Genomic DNA, 20,046 nt, shown 5'->3' with positions numbered 1-20,046 from the left:
TCCAAACTTCTATTGAGCAAGATGTACCAGGCACATGGCAGGGAGGTAATGAAAATAACTTTGCCAATGAGTGGAGCTTTGACTTTTCCACAAGGACCGCAAAACTCGAGCGCTGAGTTCAGGGAGGTGAGAAAGGAGCCATGCAGCAGCTGGCCGGGGAGGAGATGCTTGGAGAAGCCTCTCAGGAAAGCAGCCTCTGCGTGGAGTCCGTGTGGCTGTGCCACAGTGAGGCAGCTCGGAGCTTTAAACGGGAAGGGGAAGCGACACACAGCTGGGTGCCAGGCAGGGGCGAGGCCGGGGTGGGGGAGAGAGGACCCTCCTCAGGCTTCTCCCCACGGCTGTCTTTGGGGCCACTGACCCAGATACAGGGAAGCGTCAACATGTATGCTGAGGCCAGTTTCTGCCCGTTGATTTTGCGTTCGTAGCGCAGACCTCCCTAGGACTCCGTGAGCTCAGAACTTGGTGACTCCTGTGCTGGCTGTGGTTTTACCTTCCCGACACCAACACGTGAGCTAGGTTCTACGTGCTCAGCACTGCCTCGGGTGTTTCCCAGGATGGCCCCTCTAACCGACGGGCTAACCCGCCGCCTCTGCACTTCACCTCCCCACCCAGACCGCAGAGGGCCTTTTGCTTCTGTCACTAACAGCACAGCTCTCCATCTCCCCGTTCGTCCTTTCTCCAGCTGCGCAGGGTAAGAGACAGAAGCCTCAGAGGAAAAGCAACAAGAAGCACAGGCTCCGGGGGTAAGAGAAGCTGTGAGGGGTGGGGGCAAGTACCTGGACGGCTATAGTGCTGGGGTGACCGCGAGGTCGGGGTGTATCGGCCGAGGCTGACCGACCCGGTGGAGCTGGGGCTGGAGGTCCGGCATTGCTTGTAGGAGCGGTCGTCCTGCTCCCCCTGGGAGGAAGACAGCCCGGTGAACGCTGAGCCGGGACCACCACCCACCCCGTCCCACCCTTCTGCCCTCCACGCGCCTGACCCCAGAGGCTGACTCGACGTGGCCCCAGGATGGAGTCCCCGCAACTGCCAGGACACTTCTGAAGAGCCAGGCAGGGAGCTGGCCTTGGTGCTGACACTCCCTTCGGCCTGAGCATCCTTTGGCACTTGGAGGGCGGGATGGTATCCACCCCTCCCACAGCACCGCCTTGGGGCTGGGCTCCAAGGCACCTGGCTCCCCCACTCCCCTCAGTCCCCCTCTGGCCCAATCCTTGGCCCCCAAGGGTCCTTGGAGACACTTTGAGACCCACAGAGATTCTGTAACCGGCCTCAACAGGGGCTCCGCAGGTGTGGGAGGTGAGAAGCCCCCAAACCCCAGGGCCCAGAAGCTCAGCTGAGTCACCGACAACACAGACTCCACTCAAGCGGGACGGGCCACCCTCTCGAGTGGTCAGAGCGGGTGGTGTGAGATGGCGTGGCACCGCAGGCAGGGGGGCAGAGCAGACCGCCGGCCCGCTGCAGCTCGGCACCCTGGCCGGAGTCACGACGCGGCCCAGCCTCCTGCCGTGGGTGGAGCCCGCTGCTCTGCCCGCCAGGCTGGCATGGGGATGAGCGCTGGGAGGGTCTGGGTCTGGCACTCACGGCTCCCGTGCCCTTCGCAGCTCACCGCCCACCGCCCAGGGCTCCTCTTCAGCCAAACCCGCCCGAGCCACTGTCCCTAAATCTTGCCTGCGTGCCCACCTCCACGCTCTGCTCAGCCCGCCCTCAAGCTGGGAGCGCACTTGTCAGGCGCCCCCCTCCCTGCTCCCCGCCGTGCATAACACTGACCTCCTGGCCTGGCCCACTACCCCCCAGTGATGGACACTGTCTCCTCTGGGGCTGCCACAGTCCAGCCATCTCGTCTCCATCCCCGGGCATTCTCTGCACAGCCCCACTGACCAGCTTCTATTTTACAGGTGTCTCGTCTCCTCATCTGTCCTGTCCCTGGGGCTCACAACCACACATGGGCATGGCCCCTTGGTGCCAGCTGCCCACCCACAGGCATTTGTCATCTTCCTGAGCCCAGGATCTCATACCTATGGAGTCTGATTGGCAGCCATCTATGTCAAGGATTCATTTTGAGAAACAGACACACAGGGTGGGTTGCTAATTATAAACGCTATTTGAGAGCTTGTTTTTGGAGGTTCTAGCAGGGGAGTGCAGCTACTCGTATACCCTTGACCGAAGACCAGTCCTCCTCTATCGGGGATGGTCGTCCTCTTCGACCGAGCGCGCAGCTTCGGGAGGGACGCACATGGAGCGGTGAGGGAGGAAGGGGACACCCGCCTAGCCAGCCAGATCAGCCGAATCAACCCTGGCGATCAATGGGGTGACAGATGTCGCAACCAGATCGCCCTCACATCCTATAAATGCTATTTGATACAGAAATGCTTTCAGCACGTTCACCCTGAAGGCCCCAAGTATATTCCCATAATCCTGCTCAGAGGCAGATGAGGTGGCCCCAGCTACCCCAGCCCCTGGACTGTTTTTCCCTCTAAAGGAAGCCGTGGACCAGACCGCAGGACGCCTGTGTCCCAGATGTCCGCATTGCAGGGCTGGCAGACGCATGGGGAAGCATGCGGATGAGACACCATTATAAAAATAACCAGGGCCGAGGAGGGCACCCCAGCCTCAGAGGGTCACGGCCTGACGCCAGGGCCAGAGGCCACGGCCAAGGGCCTGGAGAGCCCTCCTGGGGAAGCCTTGGTCGGTTATCTTTATAATCTAGGCAGCTGAGCGATGAGCAGATGGGCGGGCTGGGGGGCAGTTACCTCGGGCGGCGTTGGCGAGAGCAGCTGGGGGGACTGTGAACACAACACAGGGGACCCCATTAGGCCCGGCAGCAGGGGGTCACACGGGGAGGGGCCCAGACCCCGGCCCAGGTACCTCCACCCCAGGGACCCTCCTCCCCACGGGAAGGGACTCCTCCCCATGAGACCCCACACGGGTTCCAAAGCCTTCTCTTTGGAGACATTCAGTCAATGCCCCCCGGAGAAAGAGGCCCCCAGGACGGAGCTCTGTGCGGATCAGCGTGGACCTGCCTCCTCCTGGCTGTCCTGCTCCGCCCCGCCACCCTCCCGCGAAGACAGTTACAGTAGGAGGACTGTTGGTTTAGGGCATCAGGAGTCACCACCCCGTGAGCCCACAGGTCTTCTTCAGAAAAGATAAAGGGGCCCGGAGAAAGGAAGGATGATTCGGAGCCTCAGGGCTTGGGGTGAGGACCACAGTGAGGGGCTGGGGGCCACTGGGGCCCCGGGGAGTGGTCACCAGCCGGGCATCTCCTGTTAGAACAAGTGCACCGTCCCCCATGTGTATATGGGTCTGTATTTGGGTCATCCACCATGTGTATATGGGTCTGCATTTGGGTCATCCACCACCTGTATACGGGCTCAGGGAAGCAGCAAGTAGCAGGGGCTCTGGAAACTGAGCTTCCAGGCAGGAAAGCTCACCTGTCTCCCCCACACCTGAACAGGTAGGAAGATGCTGTGGAGAGTTTCTGAGGAGGAGCCCCGAGCGGCTGGGGGCTCGCTCTTATACCATCCCCGCCCTTAGAGTGGGAAGGGGGAACTTGTACCCCAATCTGCCCATTTCACAGACGGGGACACTGAGGCTCAGAGAGGCTGGCAGAGCTCTGTGCTTCCGGCCCACTCCTCTTCCCCCTATGAGCTTTCCGCCCTGGGATGAGCCGCTATAAGGCTGCAGGTCTAGAGTAGCGGGCGAAGCTGTCCAGCCCTAGGCCATGTCTGCCCAGCTCAATGCCCCAATCCCCGTTCTGGGGCTTCCCAGGCCCCCCTTCATCATCAACTCACAGAAAGGGCCCCTCAGAGCCCCCTTCCGAGCAGGCCCCCGGCTGGGGCATGGTGGGGCCTGCAGAGATGCGAGCCCTCGAGGTCCCCAGAGACGGAGAAGGGACGTGACCCAACACCTCGCTCTGCGACATGGTAGAAGCCGGCACGGAGGCAGCAGTGACCAGAGTCGGCCACCCAGGCCCATGCCCCAGCTTTGCCCTGTGAGCCCCATGGTCCTGGGGCCAGCACGTCCCCCCCAGTCTCCTCGTTTCATCCTCGTCCTGCGCGGGGGTGGGAGGCATTCCCAGAGCGCTGGGCCATGGGAGGTGGGGAGTGCCAAGCCCGGTGTCAGGGCAGAGTGAGAGTGGGTCTGAGCATGCGTGCTGACTGTGACCGCAGTGACCACGGCAGGGGTGGCCCTGGCCAGTCGCTGCGACGTGACCGGCTGAGTGTACCCCCGGGGGACCCCGCCCCGCCCTTGTATCCCGCAGCAGCGCCTGCCAAGCTGAGCTTGCCCGCATGACCCCCATCGAACATGGAGACCCCAGAGCCTCGGCCACACCTCGGGGGACTCAGTTACGGCCAGGGCAGAGCTCTGCCCCCCAGGGGGCCGCCCGGGCCAGGCCACCACATGTGACTGGCCCATGGACACGGCCAGCAACTGACAAAACACTCCTCCCCTCCAGCCCCGTCCCCAGGGTCACACCCGAGTCTCAAAAAGGAAAAGCCAAACCCAGCAAGTTCCAGGTTAAATGGAGAGGTGCCGCTGTGAGCAGGGAGGCCCCGAGAAGGCCACCACCCGAGGGACAGAAGGGAGGCGTCATCTGCAGTCAGAGCAGGGGTCAGACCAGCTCGAGGGGCTCACGGGGCGGGGAAGCACGTGAGCAGGGAGCGGGGCCAGGAGCGGGCTGGACAAAGGAACACGGTCCGTTCCCCGGGGATGAGCATCAGCCCAGCTGAGGACAAGGAAGAGGCGCTCGCTCTGCCCCTGTCGCTTTCATGATCACCCTCGAGCTTCCTGCTCCCCGTCCCCCACTCCAAGGGGGCTCCCCGTCCAGACTCGTGAGGCGGTTTGGGGCCAGAGCACTCTGGGGCTCTCTGAAGAGGAGGCGCGGGTTGTCTGAGGGGGCAGGGGAGGCTGAGGCCGCCAAGGCGACCCGCTGCGCGGGCCCCGTACCTCGCTGTAGCTCTGCCGGTCCCCCACCGAGTGGCTGATGTAGGGCGAGTAGGAGATCATGTCGGGGCGGTCGATGTTGTAGATGGCCTTGCTCTTAGGGAGAGCGGCCAGGTCTCTGTAGTCCAGGATCTCATCGCCCAGCTTGGCCTGAGAGAGGGACGGAAGGGGCCACGAGGGCTGGTCAGACCCATACCCGGGGGCCGCGTTGCCCGGCAGGCGTGGGAGGAGGGGAGTCTGAGTGAAACGAGCGGAGGGGCAAAGACAGGGGGGTGGGGAAGCCTCCTGCTCCTCCAGACAGTGAGAACTCCATCTGCAGTCTAAATACACACTCACTCAGCTATGCCTGCATACACACAGACACACATGTGCACAAACAAATACTCATGTGAGGGCACAGAAAACACACATATACACACATACATGCATGCATACAAACACACACTTGGATGCAAACAAACACAGATATACACATACACACATAATGTCCATGTAGGCACAGAAAACATATCACTCAGTCATGTCCAGCTCTTTGCAACCCCGTGGACTATACAGTCCATGGGATTCTCCAGGCCAGAGTACTGGAGTGGGTAGCCTTTCCCTTCTCCAGGGGATCTTCCCGACCCAGGAATCGAACCGGGGTCTCCTGCATTGCAGATGGATTCTTTACCAGCTGAGCTACCAGCGAACATGTACACATGCATACAAACACACACATGGACGCATACTCACAAACACCTGCACATAATAGACTTGCATGCATCCAAACACAAATACACATGTGCTCACACAAAATACACACATCCATAAAGGACATACACACATGCATTTAAATACCTGCTTGATGTGTGCACACATGTATGTACAGATGCAAACACCCAGCACACACATGCAGGCCTGCACACATAACACACATGTGCACACAGGGAATGTGCCTGCCTACAGCTGTGGAGGGAGACCCTGACACACCCACAACTCCACCCACTCACACTCACCAGCACAACCTGGAGGCACCCACACACTCACACACACGCTCGCACCCACCCAAACCAGCACTCGTGAACACACCTCCACACGCAGCCACTCGTACACACGCCCAGGGCTTTGGAGCACTCCCTACACACAGCCAACGGCCTGACATGAGCCAGGGGACAGGCAGCTGGCGTGTGACCTCAGGAGGTCATCACAGAGGCGCTCACTCGTGGTGATGAGTGAGCACTGCAAACGCCGCATCTGCTCAGGTGAGGTCCACCTGGCGGCCCGCTGTCCTGTAACTGGGCTCAGCCTCCCCACACTGCCCACCAGCCCCTCCTCCCGGCTCTGGGGGCCGCCTTGGGGCGCGTGACCAGACAGGCGCGGGAGCTGAGCACCACAAGACTTGGCTCTCACAGTAGGGCTGAGATCCACGCTCAAACCCCGGTCTCAGCCCCGGTGTTCCTGTGACACACCCCCCAAGTGCGGATGGAACGTTTACAGCTTGCGATCCCCACCGAAGAAGGGACGTGCGGCCCCAGCCCGCTCCCAGCACTGCCTGGTTCCCAGCGGAGTGGACGCCCAGGCTGCTGTCCCTCCTGGAGCAGACACTCCGGTCACCTCCTTTCCCCCGTGTCCCCTCTGAGGGTTAGTCTCAGCCTGGCCTTGCCAGTCGTGGGCAGAGCTGGCCAGTCGGGCTGCCCCCATTAGCTCAGCTTGACCCCCCAAACCTCTCGAGAACCCTCATCTCGACCTCAGCCTCCCTGGGGACCCCCGGTCCAGCCAACACAGCCCCTGCCCACCTCTCTGCACCCCCTCCCAGCCCCAGGCAGCTCTGGTCAAGGTCCTCACGGCCCGAGCCCAGATCTGACCTCTGCCTCCGGGTATCAGGGGGGGTGAGTGGGGAGGGGTGTCCTGCCAGCAATTCTTCCAACAAACTCCATCAGCACCGTGAGCTCTGCGCTCCACCCCAGACGGCAGCGGGCCAAGCCCACGAAGCGGGGCCCACACAGGACCTCCACTTCACAGGGAAGCAGCAGAGCCTGGAGTCCCACAGCCGGGGAACAGAAGCAGGTTGTCTGCGTGCAGAGCCGGCTCTCCTCTCCGCCAGGGCCACGTCTCTCGAGCTCCAGCTGCCCCTCCTTCACCCTCCAGCTCACATCCTCCGGCAGCCCCCTCCACGGACAGGTGACACAGCCCTCACTGTGGTCTCCAGACTTGATGTTTGGAGCCGGATGTCTGCAGTCTGTTCACTGTACGGTCTCTCCTCTTCGTGCCCTCGGTGAGCCAGGCTCAGCCCCCACACTCCAGCTTTCCCGCTTTCTCCGAGGTCTGGCAGCTCTAGTCCACCTCCTCCAGGAAGCCTTCCCTGACCACCCAACTCCTAGGCTCCTAGGAGGCATTGGGTACCACGTGCCGTTTATGGCGTAGGCTGAGAGAGTGAACACCTGATGTCTCAGTCTCTGGCGAGTCCCTTCGGAACCCTGGGCAGCACTCGGAAGACCTGAGTTCAAACCCTGAGTGTGCCATTTGTCGTGATGATGACCCCTGATGAGCACTTTTGAACTACTCCTTTCTGTGTTCTGGGGAAATGGAACTCAGGCCCCTGGAGGTCTAGCCCTTGTGTATCTGCTCATCAGAGCCCCTCACCCCCCAGCCCAGGAAACTAGCCACACCCAACTCCTTACCATTTCCCCATGTCCAGAGTCTGAGGGCTCAGCCCATGTAGATTCCACCCTCCAAGATGCCCTCCCCAGACCTCTTTGCCCGGCTCATCCTCTGGTCCTTCCAGAGTCAGCAGAGGCCTCCTCCTCCAGGAAGCCTTTCCTGCTTTCTCTCTGCCGTCTGGGTTGGATGTTTTCCTCTTTTGAGTAAAGGTGCTGATCTTTGTTGGTGCATCAGTGTCCTCTCCCCGCAAGGCTAGTGGCTGTGGGTCCAGGACTCTGCTTAACGATGGAGGCCCTCCCCCTAACTCCACGATGGACATGACACGGTCCTCAGGGCAAGCAAGCCGCACTGAACTAAAATCGATCATGCATTCGCCAAAGCCAGGTGGATTCTCTGGGCCTTGGTCTCCCCCTGAAAATGGGAATGCCACCTGGGCCTCGCCATCTGCTGGATTTCTGAACATCCACATGGGCTGACCTAAAGGGCCATGCTGCCATGGGGCTGGGGGAGGCTGTGCCCACCCACCCTGCCCCCTCTGTCCTGCTATGATCACAACAATCAGCTGCCCGCTGGCTTGTTCTGCCCCAAACGCGTGGTCAGCAAGGCCCACCTTGCCCTGGGTCAGCCTCTGACGGCAGGAATTAGAAATCCTGACAATGCCAACTACATCAACATGAGCCAGCTCAGACAGAGGCCCCCAACCCCCCAACCCCCAGCCAGGTGGCTAGGGGACCAGGCTCCTGGCTCCTCACATCCACACCACCCAGCAGGGCTCACAGATCCACTTCCTGGCACCCAGGTCCTGGGGGGTCGCTGTGACAACGGGCTAGGCCCTCCCATTGGCGGAAGGCCACTGGGGTGTGTGCGTCTGCGACTGTTTCCGCTCAGCTTTCTTCTCCCTACACTGTATCCAGCATGTGTGTGTGCTGAGTCGTGTCCAACTCTCTGCGACCCCGTGGACTGCAGCCCACCAGGCTCCTCTGTCCATGGGACTCTCCAGGCAAGAATACTGGACTGGGTTGCCATGCCCTCCTCCAGGGGATCTTCCTGATCCAGAGATCAAACCCACATCTCTTACGTCTCCTGCATTGGCAGATGGATTCTTTACCACTAACGCCATGTGGGAAGCCCCTAGGATGTGACCATATATGATGTTATAGCTGTAATATAATCCTACCGGTAAAACTATCTAATGATACACTATCCCAACTCACTGCTTTATTGCCATGGTGAAGAAAGCTTACAAAACAATATAGCCCATGTGACTTCATTTTGTTAAAAAGAAAGAAAGAAAATACATGCACATGGAGAAAAAGAGACCGAAAGGGTGTACTTCAATATATTAACAGTGGGCTACTCTGGCTGGGAGGATTATAAATGGTATTCATTTTTGTCTCTATACCAATCACTATTTTTTCCTAAAAAATGTGGGTTACCTTTGTAATAAGAAAAAGGCAGTGAAAAGATTACTTTTTAAAAACCCACAATTTATTGAGCTTCCCTAGTGGTTCAGATGGTAAAGAATCTGCCTGCAATGCAGGAGACCTGGGTTCAATCCCTGGGTTGGGAAGATCCCCTGGAGAAGGGAATGGCAACCCACTCCAGTATTCTTGCCTGGAGAATCCCATGGACAGAGGAGCCTGGCGGGCTACAGTCCACAGGGTCACAAAGAGTTGGACACGACTGAGCGACTAACACACACACTGTGCCCATGTTTTATCCTGTATATATGCTAAGATGAATGAGGCACGACCCCTGCCCGCCAGGCACTCACAGCCCAAGGGGAAGGGGTTAGCCACAGCACACGATGAATTCTGCCCCATTCCTGCACACGGGGGCCTCACGGGGGCAGCGATCTCTTCCTGAATGGGGGAAGGAGGAGGGCGGGGAGGCTGCGTTTGATGACAGCCACACTACAGCAGGTGCTGCCGGATGGGGTGGTCAGCATCCTTTACAGCTCACTGACCTGGCGCATGGATTGGGGCCCCGGTCCTGAGGTCCTGAGCGTGCCCAGCACCAAGCCAAGTCAGGCGCACAGGAGGATGATAGCAGATACCAGCGGGAGCAGGAAGACAACAGGAGTGAGCCTGAGAAGGCGTGCCTGACCGGACTCCTGTCTCCTTGGTGAAGGAACCGCAGGGACACGCTGCTGACCGGAGCCGACACCAGCCCTGACTGGGAGGGACGGCAGGGGGGTTGGGGGGGTCCAGGCTGGGCGCCGGCCACGGTGCTGCGAGTCCACGTGCTGGAAGCAGCCGTGTGTCCTTGGATGGCGGCTCCCTGACTCAGAGGCTGGGATACAGACCAGCTTCTGCCCCTCTCTGAGCTGCATCTGAGAAGTGGGATGCTGAGAGCTAGGGAAGGCAGTAGATGTGGGCCTTGGTACCCAGTCCTCAAGGCATCTCAGCTGTGTCAGCTGAGAGCAGGTGTTTCAGACTCAGGAGTCTGGTGGGGGGGCGGGGTCAATGAATCCTCTCTAGGCCATCTGTTTAAAACTGGTGCAGGGGTATTAGCCAAGCAAGAAGCCTGTATCAGCTGGGACGGTGTGCCCAGGCAGAATCCACTTCGGCTGAAGGCACACCCAGCTGGTGGGGACCTTCTTGGCCCATCACCATCACCCTCGGCAAACTCCTGTTCCCCAAGGGCGGGGACATCAGGGGACCTGGCCTGGAGGACGTGGCCGTGGCTGTGCTGAAAACAGCCTGGTGAAGGAGGGACCCAGCAGGGCTGGCTTTCAGCCCTGAGCAACTGGCTTCCCTGAGCAGAACCCAAGCTTTGGGGTCAGAAGACCTGGTCTCAAAGCCAGCTCTACTGCTTACCACTGCAAGATCTTTATAAAGTAACAGGGACTTCGGAGACCAACGTCCTTGCTGACTGCACTGCTGTATGGTCAGCACTGTACTTGAACCCCTTACAAACCCCAACTTGTTCAAAACATAATTATGGCTAACCAGTCCATCCTAAAGGAAATCAGTCCTGAATATTCATTAGAAGGACTGATGCTGAAGCTCCAATGCTTTGGCCACCTGATGCAAAGAACTGACTCACTGGAAAAGACCCTGATGCTGGGAAAGACTGAAGGCAGGAGGAGAAGGGGGTGACAGAGGATGAGATGGTTGGATGGCATCACCGACTCAATGGACATGAGTTGAGCAAGCTCCAGGAGATGGTGATGGACAGGGAGGCCTGGCGTGCTGCAGTTCATGGGGTCACAAAGAGTCGGACACGAGTGACTGAAGTGACTGAAGACAGCAAGGAGCAGTTACCAACAGCAGCTGCCATCTGTGGACAGGACCACACTCTGTGCCACAGACATGCTCTCATTCAAACAGTAACAGTCACTATTACCGGTCCTGATGATGATGCCACTTGGGGTGGATCATGTCCCCCTCCTTTTTTCATTGAATCGCTAACCCCCAGCACTACAGAATCTGTATTTGGTGATAGTGACCTTTAAAGGGATGATTAAGGTGAACCGAGGTCAGCAGGGTGGGGGGCCCTGAGCCAGCATCCAGGGGTCCTCCTGTGACGAGGAGGTCAGGACACAGACGTGCACAGAGGGACAACTAGCTTGAGGACACGCGGAGAAGACGGCCGTCCACACGCCCAGGAGACGGGCCTTGCAGGGAACTGACCCTCCCGACACCGTGACTCAGACTCCCAGGCTCCGGGACAGTGGGAAGGTACGTCTCTGTGGTTGAGGCCCCTGGTCAGGGCACTTGGTACGGCGGCCCCCAAAGACGATCACTGATGTCACAACAGTGACTCCAGTGAGCACTTCCTGGGCCCCCACTCTGGGCTCAGGGCTGTGCCCGGGGCCTCTCACTCAGGACCTCCGTGGCCCTGGGCAGCAGATGCTGTGGGCCCCCAGGTATGGGTGAGCTCCCAGAGGTTCAGAGAGGCTAACGCCTTGCCCGAGGGCACACAGCTGGCCTGGTGACGTCAGGCTGTCTTTCTGAACCTCCAAGTCTGCAGCTGCCCAGGGTCATCCGGCCACTCGCCCTCCAGACTAGAACCCAGGTTCTTATCATCCATCAGAATTAGGGCAGGAATGGCCCTGTGTCCAACCAGAGAGAGTTCTGGGGGCTAAAAAGAAGTGTAGATTTCGTCTGATCTCGGAAGCTAAGCAGGGTCAGGCCTGGTTAGTACTTGGATGGGAGAAGTATCGAGAGGAGGGAATCCGACCTCCATCATCCTTAGAGAAAAACCAGGCTCCAGCCGTGAGTTGGGGGGGAATGGGAGAGGAGACTCGTCCTGGCCAACCAGCCTGCAGGGGTGAAGCTGGGCCGAGACGCCCAGTCCAGGGCTCACCCCGCTTGCCTGTTCCCCACCGCAGCACAGGGGACTAGCTAGACCAGCAAACTAGCAAGTAATTATAACAGTCACCTTCCATTTCTAAGGCCACGCCCAGAGGTAACTGCTATCAACAATTAGTTAAAATGTTCTCAATCATGTTGAAACATGTATGTGCACACACACACACAACTCCATACACAATATACATACCTGCACACACATGCACGCACACATGTAGATACACGCACACACATACCCATCCATACATACGCATACACACATGCCTACATACATGCACACACTCAAACACACACAATACACACATGTATACCTACGTGCACACGAATACACATACACATAAATGAAAGTGGGATCACGTAACTAACACACGTCATCCTTCACATGCACATCAGGAACTTCCCACACCAACAGGCACAGATTTGCACTGTTACTGGTGAGTGCGGTTTATCCAGGTGAGTCCCGGCTGCGGGATGCAGGCATGTTCTCACCAACACCGCTGTAAACCACGGCCATGAGTACATCTCTCTGTGCACCGGATGCCACATTCCAGGGCAGCCGTGGTCACACAATACATCCACGCTGGCGGCTCCGAGTCAGCCTCAGGGTCTGTGCCAATCTCTCCCGCGACCCTGCGCCCCCGGAGGGCACACTCAGCAAGGACCCCGGGCCCCTGGTCTCCTCCCCTCTCCATAGAGGGAATCCGACTTACATAAATCACGCGACTCGGAGACCCTGAGGTGCTGGAAGCAGGTACCGAAATGATGCTCTCTGAGGACGTCCTGGTTTCCTAGGAGACGAGGAAACAGGGAGAGGCTGAAGCAGACTCTGTCGACACAGAGAACCTTCCGGAGGCAACTATGGAAAGTCGAGTGCCAGCAGAAATGCTGGAGCTCACGAGACCCTTTCTATGGGCAGCTTTAAAGAGAAACACATAGGCTTGGATGAATGACAAGGAAGCTGTCACCGGGAGACACACGGGTGACCCTGGCTGCCAGCAAAGGGGCCGTGTGCTCCCAGGGCCGGATGGACTCGCTCCGCGACCACGAAGCTCTCGGGTCACTGAAATGATCTTTTATTTGGAGGGTGAGAGCAAGCGATGTGTTTTCAGGGATTCTGCGCGCCCCAATGGCAAAGGCAGGATGGAGCCGCTCGGACAGCAGATTCTCCACATCGATTCTGGGGGACGGCTGCTGCGCCTCCAGCCCCGCCTCTGTGGTCCAATAGGATGGCCGTCCCGTCTGGGACCTGCTCCTCGCGTGCCCATTGCAGCTGGGAACCACTCCCCAGCCCTCCTCGCTCATCTCTGACCATGACGTCTGCACCCCCGAGGTGACAGACCCCCTAACTGTCTGTCTCCTTTGCTCCACTGGGTCAGGTCCTCCATCACCGTGAGGACCCTGGTTCTCTCCAGCTCCCGCCCGGCTCTCTGCACCTGTCTCCATCCCCGCCTGCCGGGTGTGACCTGGCAGCTCCTGGACCCTCTCCTGGTCCCGCCCTCTCCCTGGCTGGGACCACCCACCCACCCACCCAGCTTTCTAGGCCTCTCACTCGCCTCATCCGAATGAAACCCATCTCCACGAAGGGACTCCTGCTTTCCCCGCCCCCCGGCTCATGGCTTCTCCCCCCTTTTTTTTAATTTGGCCAGACCACAGGGTTTGCGTGCCTCTGCAGTGCGAGTGAGGAGTCCTAACCATAGGATTGCCAGGGAGGCCCAACTCCTCTCTCGTTTTCTGAGCAGGCCCCTTCCCCCCCAACCCCTGAAATTCTGTCCAGCCGCTCCCAGTGGTCCACACCTCCCGCCAGGAGCCTGGGAGGGGCTGTATCATGAACTGAACCGCTCCCCTCCAAAGCTCACAGGTTGAAGCCCACACCCCAGGACCCCAGAAGGTGTTAGGAGGTAGGATGTTTGAAGAGGTAATTAAGCTTAAATGGAGACTTCAGGACAGGCCTGGATCTGACTGTCTTCCTTATGAGAAGAGACTAGGACACAGACAGGCACAGACAGATGACTTGTGAGGACACAGGGAGGAGACGGCCGTGCACACGCCCAGAGGAGAAGCCTCATGGGGAGCCAAGTCCGCCGGCGGACCCTGGAGCTTCAGCCTCCAGAGCTGAGAGAGAGTTCCGTTGCTTAAGCACGTTTGGTGTGGCTAACACCTGGAGAAGACTTGAGAGTCCCTTGGACGGCAAGTACATCCTAAAGGAAATCAGTCCTGAATATTCATTGGAAGGACTGATGCTGAAGCTGAAATTCCAATACTTTGGCCACCTGATGCGAAGAACTGACTCATTAGAAAAGACCCTGATGCTGGGAAAGATTGAAGGCAGGAGGAGAAGGGGACGACAGAGGATGGCTCCCCTCCAGGGGGATGACCCACAACTCCTCCTACACTCAGCACGACACCAGCGGGGATGGGACGAGACCAGGACCAAACGCGAGCCCGACACGGTGGCGGCAGGGACAAACCTGAAAGGCATAGGGGGTGGCGCCTGGGTAAACCTGATGGGAAACCTGGTTCTGCATCTAGAAAGGAAAGAGAAGGACAGGGCATGAAGCTCCGTCGTCACCGCCGCGCTCGGTCACTCGTCAGCCAGTCCAGCCCGCCTCCTTTCCACGGGTATCACCCTGGCATCCTCTCTGAGGCCCCACGGCCCGGCTGCACACACGGGATTGGGCATCGACTCAGGGGTCTGCCTGTCCCCTCAGACCACAGGCTCGCAGAGGCTGGCAAGGGGCTGGGGTCCCTCGAGAAGCTCAGCCTGACCCCTGAGGCTTGGCCACCCCCAGGAAGACACACATTACGAGCTGCTGTTTCAAGGGAGACGCATCGTGGGAGGCAGGAAACACAGGGTCTGTGTTATACCGCTGTTCCGGTGGCCAGGCTGCCTGTTTGGCTAGGCAAAAATGCTGTGTGCATATGTTTGGCACAGCTGAAAAAAACCTTAGACTCTCAGCTTCCTCCTCTGTGAAATGGAAAAACCTGCCTGGAAGGCTCTTTCCGTTGCTGAGGACTCAGAGGCGCAGCCTGCTAAGGGCTTGGCTCTGGTGAATCACCCTTGCTTTTATCTCAATTCAGCTAATTCCGGCTCATGACAGGAAGTCCCTTCTTCACAAAGCCGACTAACGCTGGGTGTTTCAGAAGAAAGTGCCCCAAAGCTGAGAGCAATGGCAGAGCCACAAGAACGGACCCCAAGCCCCGAGGGATGTTTCCTGGCGTTGTCGGGGTGGCACCGGGGTTACTGACACCATGACCCCGGCGGAAGGGGGCCCGGGCTGTTGGCATGGCAGCAGGGGGGTCCGGCTTTCTCCTGCACGTTTTAGGGTCCCGAGCAGCTGGGCAGCTACACGGAGTCCCCGCCATGACCCAGTTCCCAGCCCAGGAGAAATGGGGGGCGGGGAGAAGAGCAGCACCCCCCCCCCACCCCACCGCGATGTCCCCTGGGTCCGGGAACCCAGACAGAAGGGGGCTGAGTCCAGGCAGTTCCCCCCCAGAATCAGGAGACCTGGGCTTTCTCTCACCTCCTCTCTACCCTGCCTCCAACTGGCCCAAAGGAGCCTCACAGTCAAACCCAGCACCCAGCTGCGTTCTCCGGGGTGCTGTTCACACCTGCCCAAGGCCGGGCAGTCATCCAGCCCCGTCCACCCAGCCAGGCCCCAGGAAGCACTGCCCCACAACAGGGTCGGGGGGCGCCTGGCTCTCATTAAGGTCTCATACAGGCTCCGTGGACATACAGAGAGAGGTCAGCGCCAGCTCGTCTCCATGTTAAAGCCGAGCGGCTGAGGCTCCGAGAAGGCTGGTGGTTTGCCCAGGGTCACAGGGGCTCTGACGGCAGCTCAGGCTCTCCCACCCCGGCAGCCGCTGCGAATTCCGCTGGAACATCCTCGCCCAGGGTCAGTCTCCCCGTCCTTGTGTTCAGGCCTCCGGGGCAGCCTCATCAAGGCTGGCTTCTCTCTGCTCGGAGGCCCCACGGTCAGTGCAGGGGCTCTGGCTTCCTCCTCTGGGTTCCTGCCCACCCCGCAGTAAGCAGCCAGGACCTGCGTGCGCCCCCAGGGTAGGCGTGACCATGGACAGCCGCAGCCTGGAGGGGACCAGCCCTCCCGTCCAGGCTCCTTCTGGTCCCACCGGAGCAGGAGCCACCAGGCTGGCCCTGCCCCAGCCACCTTCTCCACGCACCGAGGCCTCTCCAGATACTCAGCAGACACCGGGCCGCCTCTTCCCACGGCTCTGAAACCCTCCTTCAATCCCCATCTGTTCACGGCTCCTCAGACTGGGGCCCCACCCCCAGAGCAGGGCCGGCCCCTGTTACCCACCCTTCCGCACACCTGCCAAGTCCTGGCTCCAGGAAGCCGGGGTCTCCCCCAATCCTGCCCTCCAGGCCCATGCAGCTGGCCCCGCCCCTCCCCGCTCACAGGCAAGCATCCTGCACCCTGGAGCCGGCCCATCCATCTCCCCGCCGCCAGATGCTGTAGGGCCAGGGACCCGCCAGCTTCGTTCACCTCTGCATTCCCGGCGCCCAGCCTACAAGGCACAGCAGGTGCTTGGTGAACGTGTGTTGAACGACGGTTCGATCCGACACCCAATGAGACACTGGAGACGGGCCGTTAGGACCACAGCCTTCCAACGGGTCTCCCCCCGGGCACCTTCGGTGGACGCGCATCCTTGTCCTGGGGGGCACCCCTCCCCGGGGGGCACACAGTCAGGGATCTTCCAGGAGTGAAAGGGCTGCTTTCCCTCTCCCGGAGCGCTCACAGGGAGCCCCGAGCTGGCCTCTGGAGCCGGAGGGGGGTCCTGGAGTCCACTGGGCCTGGCATGCCTAGTTAGCTGACTGCTGAGCACCCCTCCAGATGGGCAACTTAGCTCTCATCTGGGTTGCCAGGTTACAGCGGAGCCACCTCCGCCCGGAGGCCAGACTCAGAGAAAGTGACGCCACCTCTGTGGTATCCCTGGGGCTGACGGCTGCCCAGCCGACCCCGCCAGGCTGACCCAGAGCTGACCAGGTCCGGCAGGTTCACGCTCATTAGCTGGCTCCCACTCAACGCACACTACAGAAAAACACGGCTCTCTCCCGCTGCGCAGGCCAGGGGCGGTCAGCTGGCTGGGAGACCTGTCTCCACGGGGCCCGATTTCCCGGGAAAGTCATCTGTGCCCACCCTGTCCACCTGCTACCCTACCCACTGACCGCTCTGCCCACTGACTGCCCTGCCCACCCACCACCCAGTCCACCTGCTGCTCTGCCCACTCACTGCCCACTCACTGCCCTGTCCACTGACTGCCCTGCCCACCCACCACCCTGTCCACCTGTTGCTCTGCCCACTGACTGCCCTGTCCACCTGCTGCTCTGCCCATTCACTTCCCACTCACTGCCCTGCACACCGACTGCCCCTTCCACCCACTGCCCTGTCCATTTGTTGCCTGGCCTGCCCAGGGTTTATTCTCATTTCTCAGGCGAGACAGAAGAGGCTCTGAGGGGAAGGGGTGGGGAGGGTGAACCAAGGGACACGCAGGGCATGACCAGGGCCTGGATCCTGTCGCCGGACGCAAGGGACAGCTGTCCCAGGCTGCCGGCCTCTGCCCTCAATGTTCCCGAAGCATCTGTGGAGACGAGCCCCGGAAGCCAACTCTGGGTCGTGACCAGACCCCAAGACAATGGTCCTTCTTTCTGCCCTGTCCTGCCAGCCTACAGCACCCAGAAGGACTCCTTCCTGCTGGGCCAGTGGCCCGTGGTCATCCAGGGCGGGGCTCCAGGCAGAGAGCAGACGTGCCTGCTGCCTCCAGGCCCGAGCTGGGCCCTGCAGGCCCTGAGGCCAGCTCAACAGTGGGTCCAGCATCCGGGGCTGGCACTGGTCGCCCTGACCTTGCCGGGGGAGGCGCAGGGCACAGAGGACCCTGGGCACTCGGTCCCCTCCATGGAGCCCTCCCGCCCTGGCCCACAGTCACCTTTCGCCAGGTCCTCACACCAGGCTGGGTATAGTGGGATGGTCCCCACGGCCCTTGGACGAGACCTGCAGGTAAGTCCACAGGTCCTGCTTCCATCCTCTAATCAGCAGCAGCTTTGGGCCAGGACTCGTGACATCACCTCGGTGCCCCAGGCCGAGAACCTGCCTTGGCATAGCCAGACCCTCACTGAAACTGTGCTGAATGAATGAATCATAAAGTGGTGGACCCATGGAAAGCAGAGGCTTCCAAACCCACTGAGATCAACCGCTAGAGGTAAAGAGAGACTTTCCCTCCGCTGACTTCTTTCAGAACGGGCTTGGCAAGCATCTGCTGAATTTCTGGGTCCCACCCTCCCCGAGGAGCCCACACGAGGAGGAGGGTCCCTCCACCAGCCCGCGACCTGTCCCGTCTCCCAGGGCAACGTTCATGAGGGTGCATCTCCGAACCTGCCCCTCCGCCGCAAATTCCCAGCCCTGGGCACCACCACATCTGCTGGGTCTGGGGACGGTTTCCGCTCGGGCCCCAGCCACTCCCCATGGCTGAGGGCGGGGGGCTCTGCAGGCCTGGACCCCCTCGCTCCCATGGTGGGAGTGTCACTAAAGAACCCAGCGAGCAGGACCAGCGTTTCCAGCAAACAGCAGAGTGCCCCCAACAGCACAGCTCTGCCCCATCCTTCGGGGCCAGAGTTCCTCTGAGCAGTGGTCCCCTTCTGACACACACAGGTGCCAGAGACCCTCAGGGGGCCCCTGAGACCCCCCTCCAGAGCAGTCTGCCTCGCAAGCTCATCCTGGGGCCCTGCCTCACTCTCCAGCCTCCGCTCCCCTCAGTCCCTCCCCGCCCCCCACTCAGGGACCACCCCCCCCACCCGGCTGTTCAGCTCGACGTCTTGACCTGGAGCTGCCACCAGCAAAGGAAGCCCTGAGCTCCCCCAGAAGGAATCCTGGGCGTCCCGCGGCCTTGAGTCCGAGAGGCCTGGGTCCCAGCTCTTGTGGGAATCCCAGAGTGACTCCGCACACCCCGCTTGATTTCCCGCAGGCGTGTCAGCCACCCTGCGGTCCCCCGGCTGTCGTTTCTCCATCTGGATGCAGACCGCCGCCGCTATAGGGCATTTGAGTCACCAGGGTCTTCAAGTGCTCATCTGCCCAGTGGCTCTCCCATAGCCTGTTTAGCGACTTTCAAAGTCTTGGCGAGGCCTGGGCGCCCTGCATGGGGGGTGCATGGGAGGCCGGGGGTCGCTGGGATGAGGCCAGGAGTTCTGTGGGTCACACACCACTCGCCCCCCCCAGAGTGTGGGGGCGTGTGCACTTGCTCCTGGGGTCTGCAGGGTGTGGATCCCAGCGGGGCTCATGCAGGGGTGCGGGTGATCCCTGACAGAGCAAAGCCGGCTGCCATGCCTCCCCTCGAGGGGCCTGGGGGGCCCCAGGGCTGCAGTTCACCCGGATTCGCTTCCTCCCTTCATCCTGCAAACACTTCTCTGTCATCTGCCAGGGCTCGGCTCGGGGCCAGGGGGTTCAGGATGGAGGAGCCTGGGGCCTGGAGAAGAGGCTCCAGGGGAAGAGGGTGTGAGCGGAGGCATCTGCGAGGTTTCAGGGGATGACATTCTAGGCAAATCTGAGAGCCCACAGGAGTTTGCTGGGAGGCCGGATGTCAGGCACGAGAGGGCGGCCCCGGTGGGAGGAACGTATTTCTGCAGATGCGGGCGGAGGACCCCTGCCCTGCTGACTGCCCCAGCCAAAGGGAGCTGGCCCGGGGCCCCCACCCCTCTTCAGAGCTGGCTCTATCTTCTCTCCCAGGCTCCACTCCTGCTTGATTCTCTGGAGGACCCCTCCGTGTCCCCCCGCCACCATCCCCGGGAAAGCTGGTCCTTCCCCTGCTCTCTGGCCCCACCAGCCCATTGCATCACTTGTTTGTTGAGGCACTGATTTCTGTCTCTCTCAGGGACACCAGCCCAGGAGGGCCCCGAGGCGGGCCGGCCCCCTCCCTCACGTGGCACCCCTGGCTGGGCGCCCCAGCAGGGCCTCTGCGGGATGAAGGCTCACCTGGCCCAGAGGAAGGGCTGGCCTGGCCTACACAGGGGTCCTGCTTTGCTTCCGGAAGGTGATCAGTGTCATACCTGGTAAGAGCTCTCTGTTTGGGGGGAGGGTGCTCACCACACCCCCAATGTCTCAGGGTGGGGCGGGTCACACCAGAAAGACCAGCCCTGAGATGCTGG

At 60.4% G+C, this 20,046-nt stretch overlaps 1 protein-coding gene across 23 annotated transcripts in view; it reads right to left on the bottom strand.

The window, feature by feature from the left end:
• Positions 1-20,046, bottom strand: part of ABLIM2 (actin binding LIM protein family member 2) — a 160,021-nt gene that overhangs the window by 50,156 nt on the left and 89,819 nt on the right. For 10 of the 23 annotated variants that reach the window (XM_070462467.1, XM_020894509.2, XM_070462465.1 and 7 more), the window contains 5 exons: positions 14,363-14,419; positions 12,605-12,682; positions 4,942-5,088; positions 2,748-2,780; positions 777-897 (listed from right to left, as the gene is read on the bottom strand). In XM_070462467.1, coding sequence (XP_070318568.1) covers positions 777-897; positions 2,748-2,780; positions 4,942-5,088; positions 12,605-12,682; positions 14,363-14,419 — 436 coding nt within the window. The remainder of the gene's footprint in view (positions 1-776; positions 898-2,747; positions 2,781-4,941; positions 5,089-12,604; positions 12,683-14,362; positions 14,420-20,046) is intronic. The other 13 variants (XM_070462483.1, XM_070462484.1, XM_070462476.1 and 10 more) reach the window with 3 other exon arrangements.

This window comes from Odocoileus virginianus, unplaced genomic scaffold (genome assembly GCF_023699985.2).
Source record: "Odocoileus virginianus isolate 20LAN1187 ecotype Illinois unplaced genomic scaffold, Ovbor_1.2 Unplaced_Scaffold_5, whole genome shotgun sequence".
Lineage (NCBI taxonomy): Eukaryota > Metazoa > Chordata > Mammalia > Artiodactyla > Cervidae > Odocoileus > Odocoileus virginianus.
The sequence above is the reverse complement of the archived record's forward strand: the minus strand, read 5'-3'. Positions and strand labels throughout refer to the sequence as shown.